Consider the following 19,158-nt stretch of genomic DNA (forward strand, 5'->3'; position numbering starts at 1 on the left):
TGTAATTAGTAGTGGTAAAGGAGTCCTGACCTTGGTTTGGACTACTTTGAGTGGGAGGTATGTCTGCTGCTCATGCCCGAGCCTCAAACTCACATCCAAACACTTATGCCAAGTATCAATTTTTGCCCTGTGTAGGAGGACTGGACCTGAATAAATGTTTCTGCCTGAATGGATACACTGAGTGGACACAGGAAAGCCACTCCCTCAGGAAGGCTTTGGAAAGGGCAACATGGATTTCCAATGATTCTTGGCAAATTACCAGCAGTGGAAGCACATACATTTCCAGCTCCAGCCAATCTTAACCGATTTTATTTGATGGTGAAAGATGCTGAATAAAACCAGTTTGACTCCTAGCTGGTCAGTATTTTATTGGTCAATTACAACGTCACCAAAGGGTTTATATATAATGTTTTGTTTTTTATATATTGGTCAAATTATTATCCATTGTCCAATTATTAGATTTGTCTGTAATATTGATGGTCAAAAAGATGTTTAAAGGTCATCAGACAATTACAGGTGACGAGCAGTTGGAGCACCTCTATGGCCTGTATGGGCCTGAAATGGTCCCAGTTGAATCATCAGGACAAAAGATGAATACCATTGTTCGAAAATATTTGGTTCTTTGATGAAAAAAGTAAATATGAAAAAATGTTCAAGCTTACATAACAATGCAAGGACAGAAGTAAACTCATTCAAAATGATGTGTGTTTTAATAATGGGGAACTGAATTAAAAGAAGCAAAGTATATTCAGACATTTAAAGGTTTACTTTTGGATTCTGGTTACATTCATGATAAATTTGTCGAATACGGTGGTGTAGTGTTTTGATCCCAACTGCAACGACAAAGTATTCTCAATTTGCTACAGCTCGGATTTGCGCCTCTGACTGGCTTCATCTCCATAGCAACAACAGCCAAGGCGTATGGGTATAGTTTTTAGAGCTGTTACCGTACCATACTACACCATACCAAACTGGCTGAAAGCTGAACTAATACAAATTGATGGCCTTACATAAGCCTTTAGTAGTGTTAGTATCTTATTCATTCAAGCATCTATGCATTTCTACAGGAACACAAATATGTTCAATGCTTTGGTACAAAACTGTATACTTGAAGAAAGGTACATGCAGGACCCTAAAGGTACCAAAAAGGCTTCTATTAACACTTGGAAGCTGCTTTCTGTAGGCTTCATTTTGATAAAGAAATATCATTTCTGACAGCCAAAATGGTTTGACAAGATTGTACATTCTATCGACTCCTTTAATACCAAACACCTCCCTTTGAAGGACACATTGGTGTTAATGAAAACTTTGAACTGTTGACCAAACCTTCAGTTCCCCCAAAGCTGTATTTATCCTGAGGGTTTTGCTGAGGCCTACGCTCTTTTCCAGCACCACCGTTTTACAGATATACACATGCACATCTGGGAGCTACAGTGCAACCACAGTCTTCTACTACTACTACTTGTACAACTGGAGGTTAAGTGCCATGCTCAAGGTCAGCTGGATGGTAGTGTTTTCAGCTACTGCCACCCATATCTATAAGCACATTATCCAAGAGCATGATCCCTGTCATGATGGATGTACTTGTCCAAGTTAGTCTTCACTCTGGTTTATGTAATAACCTCTCTATCCATACACCAACATTTAGATGTTCCAGGACACTCTTTGTATATAAATATGGGTTATCAGTTGGAATATTGTGATAACAAACCACAGCATACATTACAGTGGTTGCAACAGTGGCTGCTGTCCAGCACCACTACTGAGCGCTTCATTGTGTGGGAGAGGAACTCAATCCGGATGTCATCTGATCGCAACACACACTCTACAGAAGACTCTTTCTGTACTACAACTGACAAACTAGCATCCATTCAAAAACATTCACATATATACAGCACTAGAATGAGAACAAACAAGAAAACAAAAGACAAACTGGACTAAGGTATGCTAACGCACACATACTGTACACACACGCACACTACCGGTAAATCGATTAAAAAAATTCCCTCTCTGCAGGACTCAAGGCCTCGTCCAACCTCTGTGATACACATCCAAGTGTTCCACCTCTCTGTTTATACATGAACCGCCCATGCCAGTGTTACCTCTGACAAAACAAAAGCTTTTAAACTCCATTTCCCCTCCATCACATTCCTCTGTCTCATGCCGGCACGGTGTCTTTGTGTGCCATCACCAGAGTGCCGTTACTGGACGGATGTGCCAGCTTGCTCGCTGCACTGAAGTGGGGCGTGAGATTGGGCTGGGTGTTTCCTGCATTTCTCTCACCTCACAATGAGGTGTAAATATGAGTCAGCAGGAGCTGCTGGTCCACAGCTTTGGAGGTGAAGCAGGTCCATATCTGGAATGGAACCTGTCCATTGTACTACAACAAGGGAAAAGTCACATTTCTGGATTCGTGCACCAATGTTGAAACACAACACACGCATGCGTGCGCACACACACACACACACACACACACACACACACACACACACACACACACACACACACACACACACACACACACACACACAGACACACAGTATTCTGTCAATAGGAAGCAGACAATGCCATCCTACAGCAGATGTGACGAATAACATATTGTGGGACTCACAAGCATTTATTTCACACATTGTGAATTCTAAAATAATACAATTATCCCTTAAATTTGAATATTGATTTCAGAATTATAAACAAGATGTGTTTTGAGGGACATTTTAAAGTTGGACAAAAACGTGTTATGAATTGCCTTTTACTTGCCACTAATAATCACAATTACAGTCGTAATCTGTGCCAATATACTGTAGCATTCCCATATGCTGTCTGTCAAGTTGGAAAATAGGGCACTTTTGCATTATTTTGCAAGAATTGAAGAGCTCATTATGTCATGCCCATTAGATGTTGGCTGCTAGAAAACCCAAGACTGTACTGAGATTCGAGCAAACCCCCATGTTATTGTCAAACAAAGCCAATCTAATATACCACAAGTCACAATTCTTGCTTATTTTGCTTCTTTTAATGTATATGTCTTCGTAGCATATATTATAAATAAGATATTAAAAGAGTGCTAGACTAATTTAGCACAGCACCAAGATTATTATATTATCTAACGTTGTCTTTTTACTACATTACCCACAATGCAATCGGTGATAGTTTGGTCGTAGATTCAGGTTAGGGTATTCACCAAAAAAGTCCATTAATTGGGTCTATCAACTGCTCCTGGATGTCATCTGGTTCAGCAGTAAATTGTATTCGTTCTCTACCAGACTGCAGAAATAGCTACAATTTTCCCTCAGTGCTTCATTAAGTCATTGGGATCACATGTGTCAGGAAAAAAAATCTTGGCATTGTGAAAAGCTTTCAAAAGCACTTGAGTGGGGGAAAACATTGTGAAATAGGTTTTCCATTCGTGGCCCAGTTTCTCAGCGGGGACTTTTTCCAAAGAGGGTTACTGTAAGGAGACTGAGACAGTTGTGAACCTCAGGACTAACCATGCTGTGGGCATGTGTCACAAATCCCACTGATCACCGCAGTTAAGACTTAATCAATCTCCAATTAGACACTTTTTGGTTTCCACAGTGACACATTTCATTTTCAATATAATCTGCTGAACAACCTAATTTCCTCTCAAATCCATGACACAATAGTGCTGATGTCACTGGATGCTTTGCTGTGGTTGACCAGGCCACAAAGTAGGGGAACCCCACTGAGGACTGAAGTAAAACACAAAAACTGATTCACCAGCACCAACTGAAGATCCAAACATGCCGTGCAACAAACTCCCAAAGGCAAATCATTTATGACCATGTACAAAAGCAGGACTGATTCAACTGAAACTGTGTGATTTGGAGCCAACTCATTTCTGTGCATACAATCTGTAGCTTGACACAGCACAGTGACACATCTACTAGCTACAATGTGTTTTACTTTCAGGCTAGAACACATTTGGTTTGGCAAAATACAGCATGCCTTCCTTTGTTCCAAATACAAAGCTGCTGGTCTACGGCCACCAACATGGCAATGAGCTGCAGCGGGAAAGAAATGCTTTGAGTAGATGACGTGTGACGTGACTGTGTGTACAGTATTGTCTACATTTGAACACAAGGCTTGAGCCGAGACACACATTTATCTTTAAAAGGGCTTGAGGCGGAGGGGGTTGTCTGATTCAAAGTAAGAAGGGGAGGAAATTAATTCCAAATGGGACCCAGACTGCTGCGGATAACGCAACCTGGCCGGTGTGTATACAGTATATCCATCATCCCAACACACTTCTGTACGCCGGTTGACTTGCGTAACGAGGGAGGGTCTGTTTGGGGGAAGACGAGGGAGGAAAAGAGGAAGGGGTCGGGGGGGGGGGGGGGGGGCGGCACCGCTCTCCAACATCAACACAGATGGAAATCATTTGTGTCTCGACAAAGGGACTGGTCCACATTCTCCCATAGCAAACCCGAGGTGGAGCCTCAAACAGTCCAGTGCCTGACTCAAATGTAGCTGTCGCTGAAAGCATGAGAGCTAAAACAATTAGTAAAAATTACAGACATGCAGCCCCTTAAAAATAAGGATTTACATCTTTTTCTGGTACAATAAATGTAATATTTGGGGGGATTTGGCTTTGGTCGGACAAAGCAAGCGATTTGCAGACATTAGCGAAGCATTAGCTGGAAGTCTCTCCTCAAAGGCATCTATTGTGTTGCACTCAGGTGTTCACACGAGGACTAACAGAAGTGTGAAAGGGTGAGTGAGGCATCAAAAGAAGAGAGCTCTGTCTCACCACCTCAAGAAATGTCACACACTCCTGATGCTCCCTCATGCAAGACACCAATCAAAAGCGAATGGACAGCATGAAAACTACAGAAAACAATCAACATTTTACCAAAGACTAATCATTCCTTTAATGATGCACGCTGTTTTTCTGGAGAATGCAGTGACACAGCCCCATTCTCCATCTGGATGTTGATTTGTTTGCTTCAATACAGCTCAATGGAAACACACATCATTTACAGTTTATGTTTTAGGACATTAATTCAAACTACTTGACAGCTGGATGGATCCCGTTCATGTGGCTGAGGCAGTGAACTTGTTGATGACAGGAATCGATTTCATGTCAAAGATAAAAGAGCAACATTAATTTGGCATAAATCCTAGATATGAAAAGAGACAAAAAGAGAAAGAGAGAGATCATTGTAGACTTCAGTGGGATTTTGTCACACGAAGTGGTCATTATGATGTAATTAGAGACAGACCTTGTTTTTTGTGGGCTTAAATACATGTGTGTATGTGCTCAAGCGTGGCACATTGTAACATGCAGCAGGGACCCTCTCCCTTAGATCCCTGAAGTGATTTATGAGGTGAGGTCAAACTAACTTCTCTGTGAGTGTATACAGTATGTGTCTGAGCAAAGCCACTAGTGGAGGTCACTTAAACTCTTGCTCACAAACACACACACACACACACACACACACACACACACACACACACACACACACACACATGAAGAGGAAGGCCACAGGGTGGTTCAAAGCAGACCCGACGGAGCGCCATAGAATTAAAATTGGTCCCTATGTCAGTCTATTTGATTAGTGGATAGATACCCTGCTGGGCCTCCTGATCCATAATGACAGTAGGCCATGTCCACACTACTCCGTTTCCATTTGAAAACGCATATGTTTGCTACGTTTACACTGAGCGTCCACTAGGGGTGTCACGGATCACAAACCTCACGGTTCGGTTCGGATCACGGTTCAGGAGTCACGATTCGGATCATTTTTCGGATCAACAAAGAAAAGGGGAGGAGACAAATATGACTTTGCTTTCCATTTATTAATTAAAGAACTTCAAGAACACTTAAAGCAAAGAACTTTGGGCAATAGTCTTCCATGAATACAAAAATATTGAAGATGTCCAATTTGAAACAAAATTAAATAAATAAATAAAAATAATACATTCAAAAATTCTGTTAAGTTTAAGTGCAACATGAGGTATGTCGATATCCTCGTCCTTTGATCAATACTGAAAGAAAGAAACAGCCAGTGAGCTGCTTCCACGGTTTACACTGAACCGAACTGCTCAGCAACAACTTGGGTCTGTGTTTACTTCCTGTCAGGTTATGTCATTCAAATACACAATAATGTTTACCATTACTGTGACATTATTTTCAAAAAGGTGAGAATATCTCCATTGTCTGGGGAGAGGGTCAACCTTTCTGTGGTGACTGGAATATTATTGGGCCCGTCTAGCTTCACTCTGATACTTCTGTCAGCACCTGAACCAGGTGTGTGTGTGTGTGTGACTCTCTCAGAGGGGGCGTGTCTACAGCACCTGCCCCAGGTGTGTGTCTGTGTGACTCTCACAGAGGGGGCGTGTCTACAGCACCTGCCCAGGTGTGTGTGTGTGACTCTCTCAGAGGGGGCGTGTCTACAGCACCTGCCCAGGTGTGTGTGTGTGTGACTCTCTCAGAGGGGGCGTGTCTACAGCACCTGCCCAGGTGTGTGTGTGTGACTCTCTCAGAGGGGGCGTGTCTACAGCACCTGCCCAGGTGTGTGTGTGTGTGACTCTCTCAGAGGGGGCGTGTCTACAGCACCTGCCCAGGTGTGTGTGTGTGTGACTCTCTCAGAGGGGGCGTGTCTACAGCACCTGCCCAGGTGTGTGTGTGTGTGACTCTCACAGAGGGGGCGTGTCTACAGCACCTGCCCAGGTGTGTGTGTGTGACTCTCTCAGAGGGGGCGTGTCTACAGCACCGGACTAAGAATCACTCCGCCGTGGTGAAAGCAGTCTCTACAGTCTTTTCCTTCTCATAGAGGTCTGGAACAGCTTCACACTGAAGTGGGTGCGTAAGTGGACGTCGTAGCGTGGCTCAAGCATTTTAACCAGATTTAGAAATCCTTTGTTTTCTACACCGGAGTGTCCCCGTCGCTGACAGACGGGATGGTGTCTCTTCATATGTGTGGACATGCCGATGTTTTGCCGTTGTCGTGTGTCTCTCTTTAAATAACGCCGACATACCGTAACGCTTTGTCCACCACCCTCATCCGCCATTATACGTTACAGGGAAGACAAAATGTTCCCAAACTTGCGATTTAAATGACGCCGCGGCTTCTGACGTTCCTCCGCTCACCATGACTTCACCGTTAAATGCTTCTAAGCTGCTCCGTTCACGTGAACACACTACTGCTTTATATCTGTTCACTGACACTCTGCATTGATATTCGGGGACTTGTTACTTGAAAAGGAACAGCAGCAGTAGAACTTTATTACACACTATGATGATTAAGCTGTAAAAAAATAAATAAAAATACTCTATTGATCCGCGGTTCATGAGTGATCCGAACCGTGATCCGTGACACCACTAGCGTCCACACTATGCTGCCGTTTTCGAGCACCGAAAACGAAGGAGTTTGAAAACGCTCCCGAGGACGGAGAAGTTTGTTGCGTTTTTGTGTGGCTGGTCGAAAACGGATACGTTTAGGAAGGATGACGCTAGGGCTGGGCGATATGGCCTAAAAAAAAAATCTCCGATTTTTTTACAAAAAATCCGATTCACGATTTAAATCGATTTTTTCCCCCCACAAATTTTTGCAGATGACAGAAGCTGTTGAAAACAATTTTTTATTTTATTTTGTGATGATTTTCCCTCGTAGGTTGATAAAAATAAAGTGCAAACAAAACCTGAACATTGTAGAAAGGTGCCTGTAGTATACAAAAAGTATTTGGTCACTCTTTTGTTTCCCTGAATCATTTAAATATAAAATTAAATTAAACATAACATTAAATGGCATTAAATAGTAGCCTTCCATTGTAAACAACTGTGCAAATGTAACTTTTTACAGTAAGCTTTTCTAACTGAATACACTGATACAAACACAGCATGAAATAAAATGTATGTGACCCTTTAACATTCACATTTTCAAAAGTGCAACATCTGATCTAACATCAACATAACATATTTTGCACAGTAAATAAGTGCATGTAAACAAAATCAAGTGCATTCACAACATAACCAACAGTATTAAACAGTAGTGCATGTTTTTTCTAAATATTTTTTGCCAGGAAGACAGCGTCGCTTGTGCTCCCGCGGTCCTGCTTCCTCCTCAGGGTGCAACGCTTCTCCCACTCGGCGGCATGCCTCTGTTTGAGGCTGTTTGTTCTGTGTCAGATGACACGAACCCGAACCATTTCCAGACCACCGAAGACACATTCTTCCCTCTCTTAAGAACGAGAGCTTCACTGCTGGCCGCCATTGTTTTCGTTTGTAAACAATGCGCGCGCACTCAACTACGGGAACCCAACGGGGGGGGGAGGGTGGGGGCGATTTTCTCGATTTTCAATAAAACACATCGCCTTAAAGCACACATTCGAATTAATCGATTAAATCGATTTATCGCCCAGCCCTAGATGACGCCCACACCCGCGTTCGCTACTTGATTGGTTCTTAGCAGTCATGACGTGTCCTTCCCTGATTCGTCATACCCCTATCACGTGACCGTTTCCTGGAAGATCACAAACAACAACATTGATTACCGATCGACTACCAGGTTAATTTAACATGGACAACTGATTACAGGTGTTGCTGATCTTGTTGTATTTACTAGCAGCTGTTGTTCAGTTAAAGTCTGCATTATTATGGAGGAAGCAGCTGTTAATGGAGCGATTAGTGAGCGGCATGTCCAGCAGTGTTAGCAAACCTACTGAGAGGACGTCTGAAGTCACAGTTAGCGGCTTTAGGGAGGACGATGGACACAAAACAGAGGACTTTCCTTTTCTTATTAATGCTTATTTTGTTCTGCACAACTATTGTGAAGTCCACAGATAAAATGTAAAGGAACAAAACATGTATTGCTCTCCAGTAGGACAGAGACTTCAGCCACCAGCAGAGCTACGATTGAGAACAGACAACAACGGAACCGAGAGGAAACAAGTGAGATGTGTGTTGACCTCATTTATGACCCATAATCTAGTAAACCTTTATGTGTCAGTGTTAATATTAAAGTAAATTTGATGTGTGAGAGAGATAGAGCAAGACCTGCAGCGCTGTAACTAACGTTAAGTCTGAAAAATAAAACTTCTAAAACGTTCCACGAAATGTGTCTGTTTGAGTTCATAGAGGAAGATTTTAGAGAAGATCTTAAGTGTCAAACACGACCTTTCAATACTACTTTATTACTCTGTGAAACAAATGTGTGTGCACAGCTTCAAACACGTCATGTATCTTTTGCGTCTTGCTCTAAGCTGAGGCTCATAAGTGTCACATGTGTGACTATCCAGTGACGACTCTCTCTATAGAGTGGTCTCACCGACGTCACGATCTCCTTAGTTACGAGGTCTGTCCGCCATGTTGGAGTACATACAGATCCTACATGGCGGCGAGTAAACAAGGAAGTGCGGCGAAAATACCATACTTTGAATCACTGGATAGTGCATCAAAGGTTCGCTACCTGGCCAAATTGAAGGTTATTGGTAACTTGGATCCCTATACGATGAGTGCAGATGGTTTCAGTGCCGATCCTACTTATCTTCCATCGGTAAACTACGCCGACATCTACACGTATCTCGTGAACACCCCCAGTCCTTACACGAAAGACGAGTTGGAGTGCTACAAAGGGCTCAACGCTTATAATCAGTTTGTCAGTGGATGGGTCCGAGACGTCAAAGCAACGGTCGTCGACAATTCTCATCTCGTCATTGGAAGAGTAAATATATACAGATCTGGTCCGATATTTAGCAATATTCAATGTTTACTCAGTGCAAACAGACACGTGTGTTTGTTTACATTGTACGTGCATGTCATTGTGTGCGTGTGTGTAGGAATTAACTTTAAACTAACTCCTAACTTCACCCCCCCCCCCCCCCCCCCACGCACACATATATATATATATGATCCGACGTTAAACTAATATCAAGCAATGCTGAGGCTGCATCGCTGTGTTTCGCCTGTTGTACACGCTCGACACGTCTCTGGCACCGACTGCTGTCACGGGCCGATGAAGCTTCGGTAACCTTCTCATGTCCAAGTTTAATTTATATTTCCTTTATTAAATACTGTTCACAAACGAATTTGTAAATAAAATCACTGACCACTTATAAAGTGATCCGCACATACTCTAGTGTACGCCAAATTCCATTCCTTTATATCTCGAGAGATGCGTGACAGCCATTTCTCGCGACGTCGCTTGGATAGCTCCTTCGTGTCATTTCCTTGATGTGCAGTGACCGCTGGCAAACGAATGAGTGATTTCTTGTCTCTATCAGCTCTGCTGCCACAACCAAAGACAGCACAAAAGTTCACCATGATCGATAGGTTATGCAACTCAGCCGTGCATGCCAGTGGCTTTGTGTGTACTCAAACATGGCCGACAGCTAAACTGTGACGTCACACGAGATCACTCTATTCAGGAGAGTGACGTCAACAGGCTTTTTAAAAAACAGAACCCCCGCAAAGCAGCCGGCCCGGACTCTGTCTCCCCCTCCACCCTGAAGTACTGTGCTGACCAGCTGTCTCCGGTGTTTACAGACATTTTCAACACCTCCCTGGAGACTTGTCACGTTCCAGCCTGCTTCAAGGCCTCCACCATCATCCCTGTCCCTAAAAAACCAAGGATCACAGGACTCAATGACTATAGGCCCGTCGCCCTGACCTCAGTGGTCATGAAGTCCTTTGAGCGCCTTGTCCTGTCCCACCTTAAAACCCTCACCGACCCACTCCTGGACCCCCTGCAGTTCGCTTACAGAGCCAACAGATCTGTGGATGACGCAGTCAACATGGTCCTTCACTTCATCCTCCAGCATCTGGACTCCCCAGGAACCTACGCCAGGATCCTGTTTGTGGACTTCAGCTCTGCCTTCAACACCATCATCCCGTCTCTGCTGCATGACAAGCTCTCCCAGCTGCAGGTGGCCGACTCCACCTGCAAGTGGATCACAGACTTCCTGTCCGACAGGAAGCAGCACGTCAAGCTGGGAAAGCACGTCTCAGCCTCCAGGACCATCAGCACCGGCTCCCCCCAAGGCTGCGTTCTTTCCCCTCTGCTCTTCTCCCTGTACACCAACAGCTGCACCTCCAGTCACCAGTCCGTCAAGCTCCTGAAGTTCGCGGATGACACCACCCTCATTGGACTCATCTCTGGTGGGGATGAGTCCGCCTACAGGTGGGAGACTGACCATCTGGTGACCTGGTGTAGTCTGAACAACCTAGAGCTCAACGCTCTAAAGACAGTGGAGATGGTTGTGGATTTCAGGAAGAACGCAGCCCCACCAGCCCCAATCACTGTGTGTGGCTCCCCCGTTGACGTGGTGGAGTCCTTCCGCTTCCTGGTCTCCATCATATCCCAGGACCTCAAGTGGGAGCTGAACATCAGCTCCATCACCAAGAAGGCTCAGCAGAGGATGTACTTCCTGAGGCAGCTAAAGAAATTCAACCTGCCAAAGACAATGATGGTGCATTTCTACAGAGCCATCATTGAGTCCATCCTCTGCTCCTCCATCACCGTCTGGTACGCTGCAGCCACTGCCAAGGACAAGGGCAGACTGCAGCGCATCATTCGCTCTGCTGAGAGGGTGGTTGGCTGCAATCTGCCGTCCCTCCAGGACCTGTTCGCTTCAAGAACCCTGAAGCGAGCACGAAAGATTGTTGCCGTCACTTTTAACATTCCATACACTTCACTTGGTTTACGGTCCTGTTATCTGTTTTTGTGTGCACTTTATTCCATATTCTATATTACATATCTTATTGTACATTTCAAATATGTTTCTATTTCCTGCACTGTGCTGACTGTTTTTGATAGTTAAATGTTATTTGATAGTTTATGTTATTTTGATCGTGAAATGTTATTGTTTATTGTTGAATGTTATGCACCTTCCGCCACGACAAATTCCTTGCAGGTGAAAACTTGCGTGGCAATAAACGGTTCTGATTCTGATTCTGATCTTCACCCACTGACGGATACACTGTGTTAGCATGCTAGCATGCCTTGAGGTAAAGATCAGCTGACTGTGCTGATTGCGACACTGTCAAGGTGTAGGATCAGTAAGGGTGTATTAAAATAACGTCATTGCAGCAAGTCTGTTGTTCAAAGCTTAGCTGTGTTAGCTTAACAGTGGAATATCAGGATGGAAAATTTGCTACAAAGACTACAAATGTTGCCACAAAGACAGGAACAAACAGTAGAGGGACATCACTCCTCTTTCATCAAATTTTCCGGGAAAACCTCGGCTGTGATTTCCAGACACACGCTGGGTCACCAGAGGAGGCTGAGGCTGTGGACTGCTTCTAATTACAAACTGCACTGTTAGGTCTTTGTGTGTGTGTGTATGTTTGTGTGTGTGTGAGAACATGTAGAAGAAGGTGTTGTGGCTTATTGTTATGGTGAAAAGGCTTTGCGAGCCATCACAGCCACCTGCTTTCCATCAGAGGCATCTGCCATGACACTAAAGACACACACACACACACACACACACACACACACACACACACACACACACACACACACACACACACACACACACACAGACAGCACAAAATGCTTGCTAACTCTGTTTGTTCAGATATTTTCTGATTGAATTCATTACATCATTTTATTACATGTTTAACAAAGCTTAATGAACGAAGGTTGAGAAAACAACGACTGATGTTCAACTCAACAACTTCAGCAGCTGGAGTACCAATCTTTTAGCAGGTCGGTTTAGGTGTGATGGTAGTTAGATGATGACTTGCAGAAATGTCATGACTCATGAGGCTAAATACTGAAGTGTTGAAAAGTGATGTGTTGCAGCTACGATGAGTAAACTTTAAGAAAGCGCTGGAGCTGGATCGGTACTTCGTGTTGCCAGAGTGTCAGAATTGGTATTGGAAGAGAAAAAGTCAGATTCGTGCATTTCTTTGTTTGTACAACATTTACCTTTTGAGAACATTGGCTTATTTTGTTACAAGTAAAAACAAAAAGTCATTGCAATGGCACTAGATTTAAAACATTTCAAATGCTATCCAGCCCTAATTTATTCCATTCCGTCTTTCCTCATAACCCACGCATGAAAAAAGATACATTTTATTTAAATACAAAAAGATCAGGTTTAAAGAAAGAGTCAAAAAGAAAGTGACACTGTGTTCACTTGTATTTGGAGAAACTCCTCTATTCAGTCACATGTCTAAAGCACGTGCATGTGTGTCTTTATCACAACACAATACAATCGGGTGTGGTTACATCCTCCAAATCAGCAGATACTTTGTAAGAGAACATCTGAAACCGAGCATGAAGGATTATGGTGCTCCCTTTAGGACTAAATGTTGCCATGTTGTCTTTAGCTTTCATAGGAGGCACCGTAAGGTCATAGGTCATGGGGTCAGGATAGAAGTCTTACCAGCCAGGGGTGAGGGATCTCAGGGAGGGGCATCTGAGGCGGGGCTGGCAGACCACTGTGGATCTCTGACTTGAATGAAGGCTCTGGGAAGAAGGATCAAGTATCAGAAAAGTAGTTCCAACTGAGAAACATAAAAACTTGGAACTGCTCTCTTCCCTATTGTGAAGATGTTTTCCTGTTAACATTAAAAAAATGTACTTCATATCGTGCTGTTGATGTGACCTTAAATTAACTGACTTAAGTTTAAAGATTGAGCAAAAAGCAACAATCTCAACTTTATATATAAACTGATGGATGGATGGGTGAGTGTATGAATGGATGGGTTGGTGGATGTATGGATGGGTGGATGGATGGGTGGGTGGGTGGATGGATAGATGGATTGATGGATAGGGGAATGGATGTATGGAGGGATGGATGGGTGGGTAGATGTATGGATGGGAGATGGCTGGAGGGATGATGGATGGGTGGGTGGATGTATGGGTAGATGGATGGATGGATGGTTACAGGAGAAAATAAACTCTCTTAGATAAGCTTGCAGTCTCTCTCTAAAGTGTTTGTGAAGCGTGGCTTGTGATCTCACCTTTATCTGACAGGACTCTGTGGAGGATGTTGGAGAGGTGCATCTTCTTCTCTCGAACCCCAGCGCTCAGATACTCCCTGTCCAACAGATCCAGGAACAGACGAAGCTCACACACCAGCTCCTCCATCGCTGCAGCACACACACACACACACACACACACACACACACACAGTGTGAGTTCTCCTATCTTCTTAAAAATTACGGTCTAGATCTGCTCTATATGAAAGGTGCCATGTGATAACTTCTGTTGCAATTTGGTGCTTTATGTGTGAACAAGAAATCCGTTACAATCGTCAGAGGGAGAGCTAGTGCGGCAGTTGATAACACCGTCCTGACTGAAGACGTCGTTAAGGAAGCGAATCGCCCACCTTCCCAAACCTCTCCTGGGTCTACACTGTTAGCTGTGTTGTTGTCGTTTGCACTGTTAAAACTATAAGCACTGTGAGCTGCGACAAATTAGTACAGAATTATTGCTGGAAGTGGAAAATACACCACAGTCGCCCACAATATTAAACAATAGGAGGGAATCTAGAAGGCGGAGTATATGTGTGCAGTACTTGACTGTTCTTATAGCCATAGACCTTCACATATCTGAGATTGTTGTGATATGGCTGACATCAAATTTAGTTCCTAACCATGACACAGCGCTGCCACAGTCTGGACAGCAAAGAAAACAACCACCTCTCTCAGAAAACAGTTTTGGTGCAACTGAAGTTCATTGTCAATGTGTGATTGTATCGAAGGTGACGACATCATATTAAAGGCAGCTGCAGACAGAAGGGGACCAGTGGAGTTAATGATGATACATTTATTTTGATTCATTTCACTTTTGTGAAATCAGGAAAAGTAGCCAGAGCTCCATGTGGAAATAAGACTCTGGGAAAGGTAAATGTTTCACGAGGCACGACTACTACAATTCTGTAATTTTATAATCCAACAAATCAAGAACGTAATCTGCACATTAATTCCCAAGTGAAAAAAAACACACTGCAAAATTTCTGTCCAAACAGTTCGCAAACAGTAGTACATCACCATTGCTCACAGGATGTCATGGGTTCTTTGAGGGCCACATGATGCCTATCAAAACACAGACTGCTGGTGTTTTAAATGGAAGCTCACAGACTGGACCTATTTCCCAGTGAATGCTCGTCAACAGCCCAGAGAAGGAGCCACTCATCACAGTAGCTTTCTGAAAACATCCCCCCAGGCTGCGGTACCGTGACTACTTCCTCTGTCTCAATGCCACTTTTGATGTATGCATTGGGCTGGTCTGTGTGCACTCATGAGTTAAGAGAGAACATCTTTGATCTTGATTTAGAGTCAACAAGTAATGGTGCTCTTTTTATCCAGGACTATGCTCTAATACAGTGATTCTCAACTGGTGGGTCGCGACCCAAAAGGTGGGGCCCAAGAGGTGAGGGTGGGGGAAACAAGTGTGGCCCAGGAGGCGAGGGTGGAGGAGTCGGGGAGGGACCAGGAGGTGAGGGTGGAGGAGACAAGTGGGTTACAGGGAGTGAGGGAGAGTACTGGAGGACAGGTGGAGTCAGGTAGTGAGGTAGATATGGAGGAAGATGAGGAGCAGCTCAAAGTTCCTCGGCTGAAGAGAAAAAAAGGGGGAAAATAGTGGAAATTCACAGGCCAAAAAAGTGGCAACGACAGCAAGTATAGGAGCAGCTGAGTGTGAGCCCAGTCTGGAGAAAGACTCTGAATCCAGTCTGGAGAAAGACGCTGCTGCTTAAAGTGAGCTCTCTGAACACGAGGCTGGCAGCTGTAAGGACTCTGAAGGCTACAGCGTGGAGGAGATACAGGAGTATCTGAAGAGAAGCAAGAACGTGAGAGGAGCCAAAGTGGAGGACTACCTCTCTGACAAGGAGAAGCTCTCCAGCTCGGCCAGATGGCACATGAGATGCAAGGACAGAGGAGGTCTCACGAAGCAGGAAGGCTTCAGACTGAAGAAAATTGTTCAGACAATAAGGAAAGAGATGAACAATGATGGAGCCAAGTAACGAGACCGGAGCCCACGTGCTCACACCGGCTGTTTCATGGACCGCTGGTGGACGGAGCCAGGATGGGCATCCAGGACGGCATGACTCAAGTCTCAGCAGCATGCTGTGACCCTCTGAGGACTCAACAGGCGGAGCAGGAGGATCCTGAACTCCTGACTCTACAGATCATTTTCCAGATCTAGGGTTAATTACAGAGCTGAATGAACTCAATGCTCCTTGTACATATTATAAAAGGAAACTATTTTGATTGTTTTTTGTTTTGTTTGTGTTTTGAAGAGTTGCTTCTAATCCATTGCCACGGCAACGATGTTTTGTTTGTTCATATTGTTTTCAGTAAAATAAAGGTTTTCTAAAAATCAAATCTCTCTCTCTCACAAATTCTTTCTTCTCTCTCTCCCTCACTAATTATTTCTTCTCTCTCTCTCTTTCTCTCTCTCTCTCCATGTCTGTGTCTCTCCCTCATACAGTCATTCAGGTCTTAGAGACTTTTATAGGACCCCCCCCCACACACACACACCATTTCAAAATAAAAGCTCCAAAGATTGAATTCTAATTGAAATGCTTACGATGAAGCCAGGCATTTAATAACCTCTGTTTATGTGTGTCAGACATTATGATTATGTCTCCTCTCCCCCCCACCCAGCACCACCCTTTTAAAATAAAAGCCCCATGGATTAACTGTATTTAAACAGTTAAACAAGCTCAAAATTAGGCTTTTTTGTTTAAAAAAATGAATGCTCTTACTACTACTGCTGCTGCTAATATGGTATTACTACTACTGCTACTACTACTTCTACGATAACTTTTGCTGTTGCTACTATTACTATTACTGCTACTGCTATTACTGCTTTCATCAACATTATTACTACCACTACTACTATTACTACCACTACTACTATTACTTATACGACAACTGCTACTACTACTACTACTGCTATTCATGCTACTAAAAGTAGTAACACTACTACAGCTATTCGTACGACTGCTACTAGTACTACTACTACTGCTACATCTTCTACTGCCATTACTATTACTGCTACTACTACTACTACGACTACTGTGATATTAAATACTACGACCAATACTACAGCTATTACTATGACTACTGATACTACGTCTTCTAATTACTAATACTTCTACTGCTAATAATACTTCTACTACAACTACAACTTCTACTACTACTACAAATATCACTACTACTAGTACTTATTCTAATGCTACTAATACTTCTACTAATAATACTTCTACTGCAACTTATACTACTACAATTATCACCACTGATGAATTTTTTTAAGCCACAGAAACTGTTCAAATATCAAAATGTTCAGCTCTTTCAGGAGAGGTGTGATATGACTTTTCATATTTGTAATCTTTCAACTTTTTGAATTATTAAGCTTTTTGCAATTTGTTTTTGAATTGGATATCTATTTTCAGCAATGTTTTTGTGATTAATTTCAGTTTTCAGCATTCCAACGCATTTTCAGCAGGAAATGCTTTTTCTAGTTATTTTAGTTGTTTGTTTTAGTTGTGTATAATTGTGTTTGGAGTGTGTAAAAATGGCTTACATGATCTTGTAGCCCAGACTTTTTTCTTTAATTGGGTATATAACATGTGTCTAACATTCATTATATTCGTTCCTAAAAAGTGCATTGTACGACACTCTGTACGCTAAACGTTCTCGATGGTCCGCGGTCGGGTATAACTGATTGCCAATCACATCGTTGCTGTCAAACTTTAGAAATGTTCTCTTCTCTGCTGCTGTCAGTTGTCATTTCAGCTCATATCAGATGCGACGCTCCTCCACCCAGTCACCTCCTGCAGCATCAGAATCATGCTCCTCATCATCCTCTCCACCACCACCAGTGTCTGGACTCCAGGAGGATCAGGCCTTATTTGACCTCAGCATTACTACCCCTCTATTATCCTACTTCAGGATGGAGTCCAAGCACCAACGACTTTGCACTATTCATATTTTATGCATGTGTAATAAATTATTGTTAAATTCTAATGAAGTCTCTCCTGATTGAACTAGAGATGCCCATATTGGAATTGTCTTGACTGATTCCCATTTCTGACCTGCCGATTACTTTGTTCTGTCTTTCTTAGAACATTAATAGACAGCAGCCATCAACATATTTGCATTTTCTGAAATATAAAATTGTATGTAATAAAGTTTGAACACAAAAGAGAAAATATGATTCTATACTGCATATGTGGGTCTATTATACTGTAGAGAGGTAACTATTTATGATCGAAAACTAGTGAATCACCATCTTTTCATAAGAATATAAGTGTGTGTATTATATATTATGTCCACAACTGCTGACAGAGGAGATGCAGAGACTCACTGATTACTCTGAGCAGCATGCATGGGAATGTATTACAATATAACACATTCCTGAAAAAGGTGTGTGTGTGTGTGTGTGTGTGCGCGTGTGTGGCTTTGAAAATAGTCATAAGGCGTTAACCCTTGTGTGGAACATGCATGTGGTCACGGACAATCAAGCTGAAAATTGGCCAATCGAACGGTGCATCTCTACAAATAATCTAATTTCTGAGTGGCTAAAAATATAAGGCATAACTAGCTGTTACATGAAGTGACACATAACACCTGTGCAAAAACAATAATACCAAGTCAATCTGGGTGGGGAGACAAATACAGGAAACCCTCCTTGCGTGTTTTCATGCTAAAAAAATACAGTACTGGACTGTTATTTTTGGAGTATAATTAGAGGCCACATTTGTTACAGTGAAGCTACAGATCATCTTAAATCCACAGCTAAAGACGGATCAGCAGATGTCCTCTCTATCACATGCCATGACAGAACAAATCAAACCTGACATTAATCTGCTGTTCCAGCTAAAATAGGATGTCCAGGTCCAATGCGTCTTGTGTTTCTGAGCTAGCTGTGAGCGTCTCTGTTCCAGGTCTCTGTCCCCCCCCGAGGCCAACAGACGCAGGACAGGCCCAAACCATCTCATGAGCCAACCACCCAATCCTCTTCAGTGAGCACCTTCTGTGATTCTGGGTTGAGAGTTACAGTAAAATGGTGCCTTTTGTTAATTAAGGTTGGTTTATGGTCTGGTATCGTCATGGTTACTGCCTCCAATGAGCCACCAAAACACTGCAGGGCATCGCTGTAACGCATTCATTTGGGCAAAAACCACAATCAATAGTCACCAACACACACACACACACAGAAAGGTTCATCAGTGAAAACCTCT

The 19,158-nt window shown here is 43.1% G+C and overlaps 1 protein-coding gene across 1 annotated transcript in view; it reads right to left on the reverse strand.

Moving 5' to 3' along the window:
- The window catches only part of afap1 (actin filament associated protein 1), a 95,383-nt gene that overhangs the window by 57,122 nt on the left and 19,103 nt on the right, over positions 1-19,158 (reverse strand). Inside the window, exons 2-3 of the mRNA XM_079295920.1 lie at positions 13,928-14,056; positions 13,348-13,430 (exon numbers count right to left, since the gene is read on the reverse strand). Coding sequence (XP_079152046.1) covers positions 13,348-13,430; positions 13,928-14,056 — 212 coding nt within the window. The remainder of the gene's footprint in view (positions 1-13,347; positions 13,431-13,927; positions 14,057-19,158) is intronic.

This window comes from Melanostigma gelatinosum (genome assembly GCF_949748355.1).
Source record: "Melanostigma gelatinosum genome assembly, chromosome: 23".
NCBI classification, from domain to species: domain Eukaryota; kingdom Metazoa; phylum Chordata; class Actinopteri; order Perciformes; family Zoarcidae; genus Melanostigma; species Melanostigma gelatinosum.